This window comes from Primulina eburnea, chromosome 5 (assembly GCF_022965805.1).
Source record: "Primulina eburnea isolate SZY01 chromosome 5, ASM2296580v1, whole genome shotgun sequence".
Classification (NCBI taxonomy): domain Eukaryota; kingdom Viridiplantae; phylum Streptophyta; class Magnoliopsida; order Lamiales; family Gesneriaceae; genus Primulina; species Primulina eburnea.
The window spans coordinates 5,494,205-5,513,999 of NC_133105.1; the positions used below are offsets into that span (position 1 = coordinate 5,494,205).

At 36.5% G+C, this 19,795-nt stretch overlaps 1 protein-coding gene and 1 pseudogene across 3 annotated transcripts; both read right to left on the reverse strand.

Annotated features, from left to right (window-relative positions):
• Nucleotides 1-743: 743 nt before the first annotated feature.
• On the reverse strand, nucleotides 744-7,984 carry LOC140832656 (uncharacterized). 3 transcript variants are annotated; one of them, XM_073196786.1, is made up of 17 exons: nucleotides 7,762-7,983; nucleotides 7,454-7,642; nucleotides 7,253-7,314; nucleotides 7,089-7,156; nucleotides 6,802-6,923; nucleotides 5,705-5,810; nucleotides 5,236-5,287; nucleotides 4,488-4,605; nucleotides 4,339-4,369; nucleotides 4,205-4,228; nucleotides 3,999-4,123; nucleotides 3,521-3,602; nucleotides 2,922-3,044; nucleotides 2,735-2,788; nucleotides 2,589-2,658; nucleotides 1,555-1,588; nucleotides 744-1,274 (listed from the first exon to the last, which is right to left on the reverse strand). In XM_073196786.1, exons 2-17 carry the CDS (start codon nucleotides 7,626-7,628, stop codon nucleotides 934-936), a joined length of 1,587 nt encoding a protein of 528 aa, XP_073052887.1. In that variant the 5' UTR covers nucleotides 7,629-7,642; nucleotides 7,762-7,983; the 3' UTR covers nucleotides 744-933. The 3 variants fall into 3 exon arrangements, with proteins under 3 accessions (XP_073052887.1, XP_073052888.1, XP_073052889.1); XM_073196787.1 differs by lacking the exon at nucleotides 7,762-7,983 and having other exon boundaries at nucleotides 7,249-7,314; nucleotides 7,454-7,647; XM_073196788.1 differs by lacking the exon at nucleotides 1,555-1,588 and having other exon boundaries at nucleotides 1,094-1,274; nucleotides 7,762-7,984.
• Nucleotides 7,985-9,674: 1,690 nt separating this feature from the next.
• On the reverse strand, nucleotides 9,675-11,410 carry LOC140831671 (aldehyde oxidase GLOX1-like; annotated as a pseudogene).
• Between the last annotated feature and the right edge of the window lie 8,385 nt (nucleotides 11,411-19,795).

The window sequence follows — 19,795 nt, forward strand, 5'->3', positions numbered from 1 at the left end:
TCGGCAAATAAGATTACTTATGAGTCGAAATACCGAACAATTGTGAAACTTTTCAAGTTCTCGTGCTTGTATCAAAGTCTTAATCAAATATACAACTAAAAATAAATTTGATGGCACGAGTAATTTTAATTTTTACTATGTATTCTATAATCATTGACTTTTAACATAAAACTTAGACATTGATTGGTATGTATTACGTGAACGATATCCATACGTTATCTTCACATTACACAAATCAAACGATACTTGAGCTAAATATTTAGCTCGGACTCAAAAATTTAGTCGAATAATTTTATTTTTTTTAGTTCAGAGATTTTTAACAGTTGAAACGTCTGTTAATTGCTTTTGTACTTTCTTGATAAACAAAATAAATTGTTTCATGTCTGGTGGTTAAAACTTTTTTTTTGTTTCGGTGTAGAAATTTAGAGATAGGTAATTATTCGAGAGAAATTCAAAATAATTTTTTCACTAATATAGAAATAGGTGAAACCAATAGCAACATGGACAATGCAGAATTAAATTAACACATATAAAATAATAATAAAATTGAAATAATAGCAGTAATAATATGCACAAATACTTTTTGGTAAACATGTCTATATCGTCGTACTTAATAAATTAGATTAACAAAAAGCAAAAACAACCCAGAATCAATTAATCATAATTAAGTTCCTAATATTTTATCAGAAAATATCGAATGCATATATAAAACAATTTTGAAAAGCGGAAAATTACGGGACAGGTATTTTAAATATTTTGTGCTTTAATACACAAGACACGACTTTGCTTTCGAGTTAGACTAACATCAAACTCAGGATGGCATTTTGCTAAAAGGGGGGCTCAAAATTAAAATGCATCCAGAAATTAAAAGAAAATCAGTGATTAACACCTCAGAGAAAAAAATAAATCAATCAAATTCAACATCGGTAAAGCTCAGGTCTTTTTAGGTCTTCCTCTCTTCCCAGTTCCTTTTCCTCCACCAGATTTCTGAGCGCCTGTCGATTTTGATGTAGGACGCCCAGAACCACGGCCACTACCTTTCTTCCTTGGAGTAGATCTACCAGAATTTTTGCCTCGTCCTCTACCGGAGTGCTTTCCATTCATTTCTTCGTCGCTGTCATCAGAAAAGCTATTCTCCTCGTTCTCGCCCTCAGATTCTGAAGAATCTTTCCCCTTTTTTCGCTTTTTCGAGTTCTGAGAAGTTTTCACGGAACTTCTATTAGGAAGTTTTTCTGCGCTTGCAGGTTCAGGTATATTATTGGGATCTTCAAGGCCTGCACCATGATAAATTTAGAAACAGAGAAAAAATTTGACTAACCAGGTTGTGTTGAAACATGATAGTTGAGCTACTGGGTGAAAAATGGTATCACCCAAACAAGTTATATGTCGAAATACAACCAGTTGGTTTTGGAAACTGACTCTTGGTTCTTGAAAATAGACCCAAATCTCATTGGTTTTCCTATTTGTAAATAATAGTGCTTTTTTTTAGGATCTTTACTTATTTTCAATCATCATCTTCTCGAAAGAGGGCACACGAGATGTACGAAAACATACCTTCACCAGGAGCTTTGCCATCATAGATTTCAAGCTGTCAATAGACACACAGAAAAATTAACATAGACTTTGAAATCTTACTATATCATAAAGGGAGAGGTTTTGATGCTGGCTTTTTTATCTTTCAAGCCTTCACTAAATTTCATTTCCAAATATCACCCCTTAACACAAAAACCCCAACCCCTAAAAAACTAAATAAAATTTACAACAAAATAACAAACAAAAGTAAAACCTATTTCAACAAAAAATTGCTCCACATAAATATTCCTAACCCCTAAAAAACGAAGCAAACTACGAGATGAATCTACAATCAATCAAACGAAATAACAAACCCACAAAAAATATTTGTTTAAACAAATAAACAAGCATATACTTTATATAATATTTGTAAACCCTAAAAAAATAAACCCAAACAAATATACAAACAAAAGAACCATATAAACAAACATTTATATACACAGAAGTAATGAAGGTTTTCAGTACCCAATGCAAACAAATATTTTTTGGTAAGCATGTTTTTATGCGCATATGCATAAGTCGAGTGTCGTAAAAAAATAATGATATTTTTTTCTATTTAGATTTAGCATAATCTCCTCACCATAAAAATATTTGAAAATCTCACTTTCTTTTCTTTCTTGTTAGAAAAACATAGTAAGGCTTTCATTATATTCATTGATATTTTCCACAATAGTTTCAAGGGACATAAAAACATGTGCAATACAAATTGTTTGCAGGGGGATTTCAGCCCAATTTTAAAAAAACACAATAATTTAAGCTTATTTTTCACATGAACGTTGTAGCCCATATAGTACAACACAGATGGTCTTTTACATTGGTGAAACTCAATATTTCCAACCACGTAAGCTACCAACACTGTCCGATACAAAAGAATAAAGATGGTAAAGAAAAACGTTGACCATAAAGACATCTTGACATATTGTTTGTTCCAAACCATGATGAATAGATTGATGCATTCAACGCCTCACTGTTCTACAAACATACTGAAAATTCAGTGAAGAGGACTAGTCATATACCTTCTCAAAACGATCAGCAACATTGGTTCTATCAACAACCATTAATGAATGGGCAAATCCACAGGCAACACTACACCAAAAAACATGCCAAGTGTGACACAAAAAATGACGAAGAAAAGTTCTCATATTCACAAGATGATACAAACCTGATAACATGCATGCCCTCGAGCAAGTCTACTTTTTTAGGAGCTGCAGAAGATCTGCAGAAACATTGGAAGATAAAACAAATGCATTGAAATACAATTGACATGCATCATTTCATATAAACATTTGTATTGTGGAGCACGAGCCTGCATATGTAGCATTCAAAAATTATTTAGTAAAACAAAATACTTTTGTCCAAGAGGTCCGTATCCCAATTCGCCAGATTGTGCATGGCCCCAGCTTATGCATGAAGAATCAGAACCAACAAAATGATGCATAGAGCCTGAATCCATACAGCGCAGATGCCAGCCACTGTAGAAGAACACCAATATTAATCGCTAAAACTAGATTACTTCATTTTTTGACAGAAGAAAACCCTAAGAGATATGAGAACATTGAGAAGATGGTATCATATTATTAAGGTAAGGAAGAGAGGATATTACAACAAAGGCCAAGGCAGTGGTTATGGTTTTGAAGGTTACTTTTTATCTCCAATTTTTTTTTTGATTGAGGGGCTCAATAGAGAAAGCAAAGAACACATCATCTAAATTTGGAAAACAACATGAGGTGGTAAAAGAAGTGTCTGGTTCCTTCCAATGCAGTTACTTCTATATTTGTCACAGCTCTTTTTAAATGCCAACATGTAGATTGATAGAATCAATATGAAGATATCACCAAAAACATATTTTCTAGTTTCCCGCAGAAGATACAGACACTGTACTTCACCAGACCTAATTGTAGATGAGTAAACAAAAGCATTGCTTCACATAACGAAAACAAAATAGGACCTTAAATCCATCAAAGGCTTAGGGTACATCCAGTCATCTCCATTGTTCTTCAATTTTCCCCACATGTAAAGCTGTCCACCTCCTACAAAGTCAATAATTGCAGCACTTTCAGAGTGTAAATTCACAAGAAATCTTGTTCCCATGATTCAATCATATCACTAACTTGGCGCATAGACCTATAAGGAGTTGTTCAGCAGCCGGAGATATTTTAAGAAAGAGAACAATGAATCTCGAGTTTTGCAAATAATGTGCTTCTCACACACCTAGTTCACTTTGCATATGAAACACTGAAAATGGAACTCAATTATTTCACACCCACACACAAATTAAGGCCAGCCAAGTGTAAAGTTGTATTTCAATGTTAACCAACAAAAAATGGATATAAATTACGTTTAAGACACACACAAATCAAATCAAATGTTATACTCAAATGGACTCGAAAAATCACACTGCAAAAAAAAAACACAGAACCACCAACCAGCTGTACATGCAGAATTGACAGAACCCGCAGAAACAATTGCATCAGGAGGCAAAACATTATGCCTTGTGAAAACGTCAACTCGCCGTGGAGACCATTCGTCCTTCTGTTCTCTATGCCCAAGCCTGTCTCCAGAATCGAATTGATTAAGCCCATGATAGTAGCAAAATTGAACAAAAGAAGATGACAAATGAGATTATTTTTACCTTCCGTAACCACCAAAGCCCCACCTAATCATTCAAGAACAAAGAAAATCAGATTAAATAAAATAAGCAGGCGTGACTGTCTCTCGCATATAATAAAATAACCTCATACAAGTTCCATGAAATACAAAACTTACGTGTAAACATAACCGCTCTTATCGACTGCCACTGAGGTCAAAGAAAAACGAGGAATCAGGAATGACTATTCATAGTATCCATGATAAGCAAGTGACAGGATAACACAATAATATAGGTATGTTAGCAGGTAAACTAAATCTGTGAATACCAGTATGATTAGTTCCACAAGCAACTTTGACTATAGTCTCCCCTGCAAGAGACGCTACTGCCCTAGGGTGAGGTTGGGCTTCATAGGCAAGCCGCACAGAACTATCTTTGGTATTATACTGTCATGAAAAAAATGTCTCTTAATTACTGAAATGCCCAAGGAAAAAGGAAAGATAATAACAATAGCTAGCAAACTAAATTCTCCGGTTAAAACATCTAACTGAAATGAAGATTATCCATCTTCTATGAAAAGAAAATCCCAAAATTATGAGCCAGATCTTGAATTAGAAAAACAAGAAATAATCCAGTCATTCCAAAATGAAACATGAGGCATGAGCATCATTCAATTTTTCATTCAATCACAGTTTGGTTAAAATTTTCTGCACTAGTCAAATTCATGACACAACAAAACAATACAATGCAATTCTCATATAATATGCATGCTATGTTGCACTTAAATCATGCATCTCGATGACAATATCAAGGAGGTGATCACATCCCATGTAAGGGCTTCTGAACACCTGACACAGAACCCACCATAGATAGACGATTTGAAGTCTAGGAGAACTGAAACTGACATTTTCTGGAAAAGAAATATTATTTGGGTTAAATAAATCACTAGGTAAATGTGTACATAACCACTTACGAAAATTGTAAGACTGAGATAAATTTGATGAACAAAAAAAGACGAGAATGTCATTGCCTAAAAAAGTACAAAAAATAAGATTAGTTGCGCTTAGCCCGCACACCTCATTGTCAGTACCATGCCCAAGCTGTCCATACTGAGGAAGACCAGCAGTTCTAGGAGAAATATTAGATTAAAATTCAGTGTATTTTCAACAGATAAATAGAAAAGTAGTCACAACAAGAGAGCTGCACCAGTCCTTGTAGGACCTTTTTACCTATCATCAACTAAAATAAATTTTAAAAAGTTATGAAGAAACTATTAAAAATACTGTTTAAATCGGGGACAGGTGAAAAGATCACATGAAAAAATTGAGATAATATATGATTGGAAACATAAGTGCGAGAAAAACACAATTGGGTGGTATATTAGCAATTGTGTACTGGTTTATTTTGGGTGGTTAATTTGCAACATAAAAATGCGTTGAGTGAAGATCTGGAAAAAATAAACTGGTGGACTTCAGAGCTGAGCCACATCCAAACACAGACTACACATTATTGAAGTCAGATTATAATGAGGTCCACAAACCATACAGAATAGAAGATCCTTCAATTGAAGTTAGCCACACAGTAAATTCACCACCACACACAGCTGCTTTGACTTCAGAAACTGTGCAACGAACTGGAGAAGATTCAACCTCTGCTTTAAAAGGAAAACAATAAACCACCCACCAAGTTTGTCACATAAACAGATAGACAAAGATATAAAACTAAACGAGAAATATGAAGTGTTAACACCGAATAAGTAGTCCAAATTAAAGGAGCCACTAGCAAAGCAATATTCTTCAAATAGAAATGATTACTTACTTGATAAAACTTTTATGATTTTATCTATACCGAACTTCAATTCTTGGACTTGTTTGCCCAAATAGTGAGCACAGAATGTAATATATATTAAATTCAAGTGAAAAAGATTAAACACGGAATTAAAATGGAAGAAGTGTTCAATCAAACTTCCTAGAAAGTAATACGGTTGTGAAGAACAACATGACAAGGACAATTCAACTGCAGAACACATGTCCGCATCATTTTATGGCAATCGATATGTTAAAGTGAACCTTCTGCAAATAACTCATTACTATGCTTTTGATGTCAATTTTGTGTAAATCCATTAATGAAAGGATTTGAACTAAATCAGGATGCAGGCACTTGAAAAAAACTTTAAAATAAGCCATCAGTTAAATTCAAAGGTTATTTAATTTCCTCAAATTTATTCCAATATAGATTATTTTAACTGAGAAAATCAACTACACTGGGCCAATGGACACTGACAGGCATTTGAAAATAAGTTACATAAAAAAGCAAAATGTTGTAACAAAATATTTGAACACACATATTATGGTAATCAAGATAGTCAAATGAGTAATTTTTCTAAGAGGAGAAATCCCAATTTTGATAGCAGTTAGAGGTGAACATAATAATGGACATTTAAGAGTGAAGATACTCAGTACACACATGCCTTTTGGAGACGGGCGGGGGAGTTCCAAATAGGAAAGTTCTGTATGAAAATTCACATTTTCTGAGTATTTGTTGGGCTTAGAACAATATTACTTAATTGTGTCATATAAAGACTTTCAGGAAACAATATATGATTGACAACTTTGATGATGAGATCTGAGAGTGGAACCCACCATTTTTTGCAGAACCTGAACCAAGCTGCCCATGCTTGTTCAAACCGAAAGCAAAAGAGAGACCACCCTCAGTTACTACTACGGTGTGACTCCTACCAGCCCCTGCCGTAACAACTTTATGCCTGAGAGGAAGAATGTGAAATTTAACATAGGGCAATAGTAAGCATAAAATGCAAAACCATTTAGCATAAATGAATGGTCCCTTGTAATCCAATAACGTGCATTCTTTATAATATGCATGCTTCTGAAAAGTGGAATGTGAATGTAGAAAAAGAAAAGCAACAAACTTGGACAACGAAGAAACAATTGTCGGCCTATCTCGTTGAATCTTATCACCATGCCCAAGCTGCCCCTTCTGTGCGTTATTAAAACAAAAATTACACAGAATAATTATTCAAAACATATTAAAAATATAAATCCGCCTGAAAAAATAAAATAAAACTTAACACGCCTCGTTGCGTCCCCAGGTGTAACAGCGACCTTCAACATCCAACGCCACGCAATGACAGGACACTACATTTTGACAAAAATAATGAACTTTCAACACTCGTTTCTTACGTGAAAGCGGGAAACCAATACAAACAATTTCATATCTAATCCACCGCAAACAAGCACAAATAAACAAACAAAGCCGAGATTTTTATCTCCATACCGCAACCAGATAAGACAAATCGAATGTCTACCCCCATAAGAGGCCTAAGCCTCGTTGGAGAAACCAAATTTTCCTCCGCCAAGCTTCTCCGCCGACCGATGGCATCCCAAGCTGTGGTTCCACAGAACAGAAGCTCCCCACCCTTCAACTCCTCTGCCTTATTCTCCTCCGCCATCTACACCAACTTCACTAAAGACCAAAAATTGAAAAAATACCAGATAAAATAAAATCACATATCGTAACCAAGGGTTACCAAGGGTTACTGGAACACAAAAAAAACCAAGCACAAAACAGATAGGTACGATCACCTGTGGCTTTGGGCTAGAGAGCAGAAATAGGCGCCCAATGTTCAATACTCGGGAGTTTCACAGAAACATTTGGAAGATGGAAGCCCTAGTACGACTTGCAATGCTAATTAACTTAATTTAATTTACATTGAAAAGCAATCAGAAGGGGATAGAGATTAGAGCGGATTGGTTTTAATCAGGGTTTCCAGGATTGCCTTGATTGGTGGGAGATTTTCAAAGTGATTTTTCTTGTTTTTTGTTATATCAACTTTATTTATATATGTACAGTGGAAGAAAAAAGTTTAAGGTTTATGATAATAGCAAGAGGTTTTAAAAGAAACGAGGTTTTTGAACGTGTACGAGCAAATATATTGTAGTCGGAGATTCACCATTTGCTTACGAGTGAAGATATCACATGTGATCTGATGAGTTAATAGTGCAAATAATCTCTAAGTAGAGTGTCACATGTGCATTTTGGAAATGTGTTTACTCAGTTGCAGATATCATGTCATTATTATTACTTAAAGATATATCTCATCGTTGTCGAATTCATTTACAACTTTCAATAAACCAATGGTTGCAGATTCGATCGAGAAATATGAGTTGAAGGAACCGTACTATACGTTAACCATAACTTAATGTTCTTGTCGACAATGTCAATTATACGTAAGGGATCATGGGGCGATGTTATTACTCTCTTATCATTATCTAATGGGTGCAATCACATTTTAGCTATGACATTCTTGGTCAAGGTGTTGATGAAAAAATGGGACTAATTAGGATAAGAACGAATAAAAATAAATGTTATTCTGAATTACAAGAAGTTATGAACCCGCAGTTAGCTATATCCTTGAACACTTGATGGTAACACAAGCATCAAATTTTGTGTTCATGTTGATATAGTCAACTTCAAAGAGTTGAATTTGACAGTTGTAGTGTGATGAAGATCAAACAGATTGCTTATAAAAGAGTTTATAACTGGATTCTGTGTATTGGAAGTTATGGAAGATAGCTTAACTACTAATTAAGTAAATAGAGTAGAACTGTTTGCTTTGGTAAAGAGTACACAAAAATGACAGCTATCAAAAAGTAATTATTGAAAATTTTGATTTTCGAAATTTTCAATTTTCATTCTACGAACAAGATTTATATCATTGGTACATTAGAGTTGTCTGATCGTTGATCGAGTTATAATAAGTTCACAATTATTTAAGTTAGTAATTTATAATCTATTAAATAAATAATAATGTTAGTAGCGGTGACTGTGATATATACATGATTCTTATTAAATATTCTAGAGAGGTCTAAACTTGATTAACAACTAATTAAAAAATTAAATATAGATTATTAAAGTTTACATGTGTGTGTATCTAATTACAAAGAGTTGACTTTGCATTATATATGCAAAATATGAATTTTAACTAATTAATGGAAATAAGAATACTAATGAACGATATTTCGTGATGTAATTAGGATTTAAAGCTTATAAATATATATGTCTTTGAGAATCATATAAAAAACACAAGTATTTTGAAGATAAAATTTTGGAATTTTCAACTTCCTCCGTCACAAAGAAAAAATCGATCAACCCTCTTTTTCACAAGAAGATTCACCGACACTTTCATGGCTACATCGTCCATGGATTTTTGAAATCCCGTCGATCCATTCTCGACACAAAATTGTTTAATATCTCTGAAACAATCTAAACAAGAAGTCTAATTTTCGATCATGACCTGATTAAACGATCAAAAGAGAGATTCATTTGTATAGAATTACAATAAGTATTATACCTACTTAAAAATCGGAATAATCAGCGTTAATTACGCAAAAGTAAATATATTTAAACATCCTACTAATGTTTTAAATCATATGACGTGAATGTTTTGAATGTCAAAAATAAAATTTTTAAAGTTCCGATGTGTCTCGGGTTCGAGAAAACGATCCTTTAACATATAAATATTCTTTATTTACGTGATTTGGACCCAAATGCCCTCACTTGGAATGCCTTGATGACACACAAATAGAAGATAATATCCGGAAGGCGCAAGAACGACCGAACCCGGCGCCGTCACCTGAATTTCATGTGTGTTCCCCGAGATGGTCACCACATTCCCTCCACTAAGTACTAACATCCTCTGATTCATCGAAAACGAATGTGTAGTAAACGATGGAGCAACCATTGTTACCATGACGGAAGATCCATCTATCCGATCCGAAGGAAATGTGAACCGTACCTGGACGGGCTGTCCGTACTTAATTTTAGATTGCCAAACAGAGGCAACTATCTTCGGACGTGAAACATGCACATACGTAGGCGAGAATGCTTCCAATGTGAGATCCGTGGGGAAAAGAACCATTCTGAACATATAGAACTCGTGGGGATTGTTACCTCCGACCAGGACTCGACCATCACGTAGCAATATTGCAGTCGAGTGATACATAACGGGGTCTAGAGCTTGGAGTTTGGACTTCGAACCTCGTCCCTACTCGATTATAAGGTCGATAAATAACCGGGGATAGAACCGGATCCCGACCATATTCCCACCCTGCAGTACCCGAGCCCCCTCCGTTTATGATCAAGACTTCGCCATTCGGTAACAACACCATGTCCCCCATGATCCGACCCATTGGCATTGTCTCCATGGCCCAACTAGGATTCGCATCATTGATCCCGATCCTCCCACAAGTATTCAAGGCCCCCACAAAAGTACCTTGTTTTGCCTTCATAAATGCTCCTCGGGGGGCCCCTCCGCATACCAAGACTTCGGCCTTACCATATTTCTTGAGTGGCAGCAGAACGGCAGAACCCGTACTCGGATAACTTCGAGGATCGCCGCCCGGAATTGTCGGATAGTGTTTAACCACCACACCCTTTTTATAATTAAACATGATAGCTCGATTATTTGCGAAAATGAATAAATTACCATCTTCATTCAGAAAAACAAAAGGGTACAAATTGTTCTCGCTCTCCGGATCATTCGTCTGCCTCAGAAACGGCGACTCGTACACTTTGTCCGCTCCGCGTCTTTTCGGGTAAAATTCATAATTGAACATCTCCCGCCCGCCGAAAACAATACACCGGTTGTCCGGCAGGATATGATTCGTAGCGTACCACCTCTTCACCAGGAGTCCCCCTCCATCTTCCTCCCAATCACAATAATCTTCGCTGCAGCCTGCAAGGTCTATACTTTCTAACTGCATGTTCCCCGTCTCTGAACCCTCCTGTCTGTACCAATGTTCCGTCGGTTGTGACAGCACCGGAGGAGCACCACACGTCGGTTTGCACCTTAAGGGGGCGGATGGAATTGGAAGCGACGCTGTACTCCACCGAGTGTGCTGTGCAGTCGTGTTTCACAATCATTTCATTAGGGTCGTCGCGGCATTTCCCGTGTGGCAAGGATATGTTGGACAGTCCGAAATCAGTTCTATCGAAGATAACGACTCGGTCGGTGTGGAGGAGTTGCATGTGCAAGGCTGTTATGCCAATGTTGGATTGAAGCAAATCCCACCTGCCAGCAGCGGCGCTTGAGAGAATATTCTGGTGCGGGATCAGAAATAGTATGATCAGCAGCTGCGGGAGGAAGAAGGGAAGAAGGAATGGCGTATTCATTTTCATTTCTTTGGGTATGATGGTTCTGGAGTTTCGTTGGGGCCTTAAATGCTTGAGGTTGGACAGAGCGATGAAAGCACCACACAAAAGATAATACGCGTGAAAATAAATTTCTGTTTTGTATTCCTTGTTAATTTTTTTAGGATACATATTTTTATTTTCGTAACCATTTTGTATATGTTGTTTTGTCATATTATCATATGCTTAATTCTATCCTTGATTTTAAGCGATTACATTTTACATAAGAGCATATTTCGATAAAATTTTCTTTAATTTGTTGTCACAAATTTATATAAATAGTATATTCTCAAATATTAATATAAACCATTTATAATTAACCAAAATTATTCATAAGATAAACTAATTATTTTGTGTATTTTGTTACGTGTTAGTTTTTTTAACATGTTAGTTTTTTCAAAGAAAGTTTTATTCCCCTAAAAAATGGATACATACGGCAATGAAATAATAATTATACATACAAATTCATATGAGACAGTAATACCGAACAATTTTGTAAGACAATTCTCATATTTGACGTGATATATGAAAAATATTATTTTTTAGGTTAAAAATATGAGTATGTCTCTTTTTTTGTGAAACAGATCAATTCAAATTGTGAATCAGATTGGGTTAGAGATTTGTCTCACAAAATTGATATGTAATTATATCTCACATGATTTTTATATAAAAATATTACTTTCATTATAGTTATGAATCGGATTGATTCGGCTCGTATATATAAATCAATAAGACGATAAAACTGAAGACTTAATCATAACTATAATATTATTCATCAAACAAGTCACGGGAAAACATAAGGAACAATATGTCGACGTATACATATAATTCCAAAAATATGCCAATCAAGTCTAATTACATTAACTATTTTCGAAATATCCTCTCTTGTTGACTGGACCTATCCCTTTTTAAAAATTTAAAATTTGTCAAATAACTGAAATAGTAAATATTAAAAGGTCACACTATTTTCAATCTTTAAAATATGTGGAGTCCACATAATAATAATAATAATAATAATAATAATAATCATCATCATCATCATTATCGTCATCGTCATATCTAAAATAACAAAATTATTTTTAAATAATATTTAAGTCTGACAAAAATTTGTGTGAGACGGTCTCACATGTCGTATTTTGTGAGACATGTCTCTTATTTGAGTCATCCATAAAAAAATACTACTTTTTATGCTAAGAGTACTACTTTTTATTGTGAATATCGGTAGAGTTGACCCGTATCACATATAAAGATTCGTGAGATCATCTAATAAGAGACCTACTCTTTTAAGTATATGAAAGCACGTTGCTTTTGTTTGGCACATGTTGCAGCTGAAATAATTTATTACCAGCAATCAATTAAATCTTCCTAAAATGCCTCTTCTTCATAAAAAAAAAAAATAGCTGTTTAAAATTAATGTTGAATGTCCTACAACATAAATAATTCAAGTGCCCACTTGTTTCTTGGTCCTTGATTTGGATTAGGACCTGCCCAATTTCGCCAATCAGAGAGCTAAAGGGACTTTTTGTTTGTCACACCTTTCCGAGGAAGACAACAGTTAAAACTAGGGGGGAAATGGAAATATTAATAAACAAAATTCGATAGTTTTAAGCTATTTCACATAATTTGTCGTAGCTGAACTTACAACTAAGAAGCTGGAAACAGAGCATCAACAATTATCTGGAAAAACAAAAAAAAAAAAAACAACCCCCGTAACATACAAAATACTTCGAAAATTAAAATTTCCTCGTTACATCCACGAAATGATTTCAAAAAAATGCATCAACTTGTGTACATTGAAAATAAAATTCATTCCCTGCAGTGTCGTTTGAGTTGATGTAATGTGAACACTTGACAATTGGTCATCATTTCGGTCTCTACGACCAACAATTTATCGGACAAGCATGTCGCACAATGTTTGATAAGTGGTTTACAGGCTACTAATTATCTTAGTCGTCGAGTTCTCATGAACACTAGGACTTAACCTGCTCTTTCCTTCAATCTCAATTCACAATCTTACCGACCCTTGCTTGTGTCAGTCGATTTTGTGCAAGATGCAATTTCTTACAAAAAAAAAAATTAACAAATTAAAGTTGGTGGGTTGAGTGGGCCGTCATAAATTAAATATACATGTGTGCACAATATTTAACAAACACGATTTTGTTGTGATGTTGTCCACGAATATAAACCTTGGTACACGATCTCAGCCAACTTATAGTTTCTTTTTTTATATCTTCCAGTGATCTTGAAATAACTGAGGATTTGTAAAAATAGTGAAGGAATTTGCTTTACTTGCGAACGGAGAATAATTTCTCTGTTCCATTTTTTTGTTTGTTTGCACGAGAGTTCAAAATTCAAGTAGAAGAACACCAAAAATAGCTCTTGAAGATGGAAAAAAACCTAAGCAAGAACATAACCAAATTTGACTTCTGAACCTAATTGACATGTGAAGATTTATTGCAGATCTATTAGCCGGAAATTCCCAGAATTCTTCAAATAAAATTCTTGATCAGTTGATGTCCAATGATAAAACTCTTCATATTCATACTTGGAGAATGGGAGTTGGATTGAATAAGAGTAATGAGCATATTAATGAAGGTGGACCGTCGTTTTATCAAATTAATTAAGATACCGTTTAGTATAGTTATGAAGGTGGGACGAGACACAAGTTTTTTTTTTTTTTTTGCGATTTTAGTACTTTTACAATGTGACGCTGATGTGGCCCTAGCTGGGGAAATTATATATTGTTGCTGCCAATCGTCCTTCCAGTAATTGTAATTCACGGGAATCGAACATTTAATGTTGGTTCTGATACTAATTGTAAGATTGAGAGTTTATGGTTTCATCAAAATAATAGTTTGTCATAATGGCACGACTCAAATTTTTTAAATCATATGACATTTCAATCAATCTTTTAAACCAAATACTTCCATTTATGAGGCCTATTTCGTATAATTGCGAGTATTCAAATTATCCAAGTTATCAAATCATGTCTAATTTAATACTCTTGTGATTGTATGTTTACCATAGTTCATAAGCTTTGATTATCTGTACAATTTATATAAATAATCACCCCATATAAACTTTTCTAAGGATTCCAAGTTAAATTTTTTTTATAGATGATGCTAACTTTTTAAGTCAAAGTTTCTATTAAGATCAGAAGAAATTAAAATAAATTAAAGTGCTATTAATATCTGTTTAGCCCAAACTTTGGAAGCCCATTAATAATAACAGCCTACAGGATGTTGAGCATGATGTGGGGAGGCCCAATGAAAAAGCCCAAGAAGAGTTGCAGTTTGGTCCAAGAAAAGCACGATGCCGGGAGTTGAGCCATGACCCAAGGTGGAAGAACGTGGGGTGATCGTGGAAGGGAAAAACTGATGTGTAGAATGCGACAAAAGCAGAAGGAGGAATCAGAAAGAAGCTCTCGACAAATCAATCCAACAAAAGCTACAACAAAGCTTCTTCAATTCTCTCAATATTTTATCTGCATATTTTCCAATTTCCAGTATTTTAGTTTCTTCAGATTTCGCATATTCCTCCAACTTTCTTGTGAAAATGTCGATCAAATTCATGGCAGCATAATGAGTGTTGATGTTGTTTATGAATTCCACCTTTAATTTCAGTATATTCTTCATTTTATGTTCTTATTTTTGGAGACATTTCGAGGGAATTAGAACGAACGATCAAATCGAGAAACACAACGTTTGGTAAAAGAAGTCAGATAATTTTCACAAATTTGGCACGAACACGTGTCTGGCACGCCCGCAAATTTTCGTGACAAACAAGTTGGCACGCCCGGTGGGACCAAATGCCTCCAAAGCGTACTGAGAAGAATGAGGGAATTCCTCCATCACAGGGGAAAGTCCATCGTTCACAAGAAGAGTTTCAGGAAACTGATGTAGAAGGAAGAACGGTTGAAAGGCTTGTACACCAGTTCGAGGAAGAGACTATGAAGGAAGGAATTGCTGTTTCTGGTGGTGATGGGTCTCCACTGAACTTTATGTTGGCCATGGAGAAAAATATCCGCAGTGATCTCAGAGAAATGACCCAAACTTTTTCTACTGTTATGATGGAATTTGTGGCAGAAATGAAGGAATGGAGGAAGTCTGCAAAAGGAGAGGCTGTTACACCAGAAAATGTTGAACTTCAAGAAACTGACGTTAATTTGCTAAAAGTTCAAGGCCAAGGATCAGGGGTTTCTCAAGCAGGTGAAAGTCGCCGCTTGGGGGAGGCACTGATTCCTAAATCTGCCAAAGAAGGAAGATACACTCCTCCGCACAAAAGGGATGAGGAGTTGGGGTTGAAATTCCAAAACTGCGGCAACAGTAAACAAATGGCTGGTAACGTGTTCTCTGTGACGTCTCCTAACTTACATCCAGGGATGTATGTTGATGGGGGAATGCGTGGATATTCAGCGCCAGGTTTGGGGAATAACACTCGGGGGGCAATCTATCCTCCTCACCAGTTAAGACAAACTTCAACGTTGGATTTTGAGATGGTACGTGATGTGATTCAAGAGTTGTATGGCCCTGGAGTGAGGCCAATCAACAGACCAGAATTCCATAAACCGTATCCTGATGTTGTGGATCGTGACAACCCTTATCCAAAACGATACCGCATTCCAGACTTCACGTTATATTCCGGGGAAAACGGTCAATCCAGCGTGGAACATGTGGCCAGGTTTACAATTCAGTGTGGGGAATTGGCGAATTTGGAGAACTTTTCTAATTATAAGTTACGTCTGTTCCCCAATTCCCTGACCAGTACTGCTTTCACATGGTATGCAACACTACCTCGGAACTCTATTATGACTTGGCATGATATGGAACGTCAATTCCATACACAATTCTTCAGAACAGTACCTGAGATTAGTATAGCAGAATTGTCAAGGGTGGTCCAAAAACCCGGGGAATCTGCCAATGATTTCATTTGCGAATTCAAAAGAGTGAGGAGTAGGTGCAAAGTTTGCATTCCAGAATCAGAATATGTGAAAATGGCACAGCGAGGACTTGGCTTTGAGTTGAGAAAGAAATTCCAAGGGATGGAATTCCGCGATTTTTATGAGCTTGCTGCCAAGGTGTCAGAGTATGAGGAATTGTTACGAGAAGAGAGTCATAAAAGAAAGTCTACAGTGGGCTCTTATTTCCAGGAAGTGGAGGAAGTTGCATTGGCAGAAGTAGCAAATTCCGGATCACGCACTGTCCCTTTCTTGAAACGCAAGAGTGAAGAACTCTCCAAGAAAAACATTCCTCCAGTGCAAACACCATATACTTTCGATGCATCAAAGACGGAGGAAATTTTCGATTACTTAGTGAAGGAAGAGTTTATAACATTCCCCCCAGACCACAAGCTGCCCACTAGGGAGGAATTGAAAGGAAGAGATTACTGTAAGTATCACAATTCCTTCAACCATAATATTAATGCTTGTTGGGCTTTCAAAAATGTCTTGCAGGAAAGAATCAACAAGGGAATCCTGAAATTCCCTGAGAAAAAAGAAGCAATGATAGTGAATGAAGATCCATTTCCCCCGGTAGCCAATGTAAACATGAACAGTACTGACTTGCGTTTTTTAATTAATGAGAAGAGAAGGAGTGGTAACAGGGACATGTCCATTAGGCCAGGAATTACTATAAAGAAGTGTTGGGTGCCTCGAAAAATGATGTTTGAGGTTAGGGAGAAGAAAGCAGAAACTTTTCATGGGAAAGATCGCTACTACAGTGGGGAGGATCTGCATTATACTGGAAGGAATATGAGGTATGACAGAGAATCCATGGCCAAAAGGCCGGAGAACCAGTACCTCAGAAGGAGCCCACATTCTTGGTCGATGAATAATGAGAGAAGAAGTGGCCAGCAGTCATTTCATAAGATAATACAGAGGCCATCTCTTCTGAGCACCGATAAAAAATATGAGAGGAATTCCCGCTTTGTTGTTCCTCTCAGAGCAATCCCTGATGGTGTATGGAGGCGAGTAGAACATCCAAAATTCCCAAAGCCTCTTTCTAGAACCCAAAAACGACGTTTGTTGAGAGAAAAAGCTGCTGAACGTAGGTCTGGGATAGAGGAGTCATTTAAAGAGAAGAAAAAATTTGGGAGGAAGGCTACTGAAGATAATGACGAGGAAGATGATGATCTATTATCGGAGGAAGACAGTGAACCAGTCAAGAGGGCTACTTTCAAAGTGGGACAGATTTTGGTTTCATTTGAGTGTGCCACTGGCTCGTTAATGTTGCCAGAGGAATTCAAATGCAAAGGGACATGTGAGACCGATGTATTTACTGGAGATCAAAATGGCACAGAATCCATTCAATCTGATATGGTGGATGAGAGCGTTGGTGTTCTTGTCGATGAAGAGAAAAGAGTATTGATGAAGCGACCCACCAACGAAATGACTAAGCATATCAAGCCACTCTACATTGTAGCACACGTGAATGGAAAACCATTGTCTAGGGTACTAATAGATAATGGGTCGGCTGTGAATATTCTACCCTTCAGAATCCTTCAAAAATTGGGCAAGAATGTTGAAGATTTGATTCCTACCGAAGTCTCGGTGGCGGCTTTTACCGGGGAATCTACAAAAACTTTGGGAGTGTTGCCAGCAAACGTCACTGTAGGGTCCCGATCTTCGTTGTCAGCATTTTTCGTAGTAAATTCCAGTGCTAGTTTCCACGCTTTGCTAGGAAGGGATTGGATTCACACCAATCATTGTATGTCATCATCCATGCACCAGTTGCTATTGATGTGGAAAGGAGATGAGGTGGAAGTGGTACAGGCTGATTCACAGCCGTACCAGTCAAACTCCAACGCAGTAGAAGCTAGATACTATGATGGAGCCTTCGGACCCATCAGAATTCGTGATTACAAGGTGAATGGGCAGCAAAGAGCAGTCTACATGGACACCAAGAAAGTAAGGGAAGCAGTTGAAAAAATTCTCAAACCCACTGCCATGGTCTCTCCTAGACCCATGGTTCGACCCATTATCGAGGTGGTCGATGATTAAATTCACTAAAGAAGAAATGGAAGTCGCTGCAACTTCCGAGTGGAAAGACAAAATGCAGCAGCTGGTGAACGAAGAGTTGTGGGATATCGATGGAGCTAAAGTAATATTTGAGGAGGACTGTGGAGGTAGTGAGGAAGAAAAGCTACAAATAGAGGATTTCATCTTAGCTCCGGCTCAGATGAAAGATCGACAGCCGGAGACAGGTGGTTCATAAAGATGAAAAAGATGGAAAGTATTGTACAAAGTAGGCTGGATGGCCACTTTGGTTAATTTTGTCATATTGGCCTATAAGAAGTTTATGTAAATATGTGAGGAATAGGCTTTTAAGCCATTCTTTGTTGAACTTTAAGCCATTCTTTGTTGAAGTTGTTTGTAAATAATGATGGAGCATCTGTGAATAAATAAAAATAAGTGCTCATGGAATCCGCTGTAGTTGGTAAATTTTGGGGAGGAATATTTGTTGTGTTAGTTGGTCAAATTGAGGACAAAATGAATTTCGTTCAGTGCATGCCTTGGAACCTTGGAGGGCATTATTTGAAAAATGTTGTTCAACCGTTGGTTGGTAACAGACAGAGTTGGCCCGCAATGTTTGCGTCAATGTTAAAGAAAACAGGCTTTTGGCCGTTTTTTTTAGTTTTTAGAAAAATTTTGGCAGAGTTTCCTTTATAAATGTGATATGCCAAAATTGTAAACACCTGCAAATATGTCCCAAGCAACATATGCAAGAACAACAATGCATTTTACCAACAAAGTTTGGCTTTCAAGTCACTTTCTCAACTCTACACATCAGAAAAATACACTTGCCAAATCATGGCAAACAAGTGTAAAAACATACGCCTACTGTCCCTAGCCTACATATTTCATTTCCTCTCGATGTGTTTGACACTCATCCATACATATATGTTCAGTTGCTGGCAGAGATATTCATCAAAGCTTGGTAATTATCTTTCGGATGGGCCAACTGCACTACCATGAGGATTTTCCATCTCTATTGGTTTTTAAGATTCCAGAAAATGAGATCTCATCCTCAGTGAATTTGGTGGAGCATCACAATTCCTTGTGTTGGTGCATTTCCTTTAAGCACATGGAAGATTACAGAAGTTGCACCAGCTATAGGCCAAGTTTTGAATATGCGCACCAAGGGAGCCGCCCTGTTAAGATGCAAGAAGTGGGTGTTGCAAGGTGTTACTCATAAAAAACTCATTCAGACATATTAACAAACACCTTGAGTGCATCATTAAATGTGTTATATTCTACAATGTTTTTGTGATGGGGGATTGGATAAATTGATGAAATATCCTTACCTTGAGAAGGTGTGGCATGAGGTAAAGGAGATTGATGATGGAAACTTTTAGAAACTTGGATGGCATCACAAAGGCGATGTAAATTGTGGTTTCTTGGGGAAGATCGGTGGGCGCCGATGGAGATTT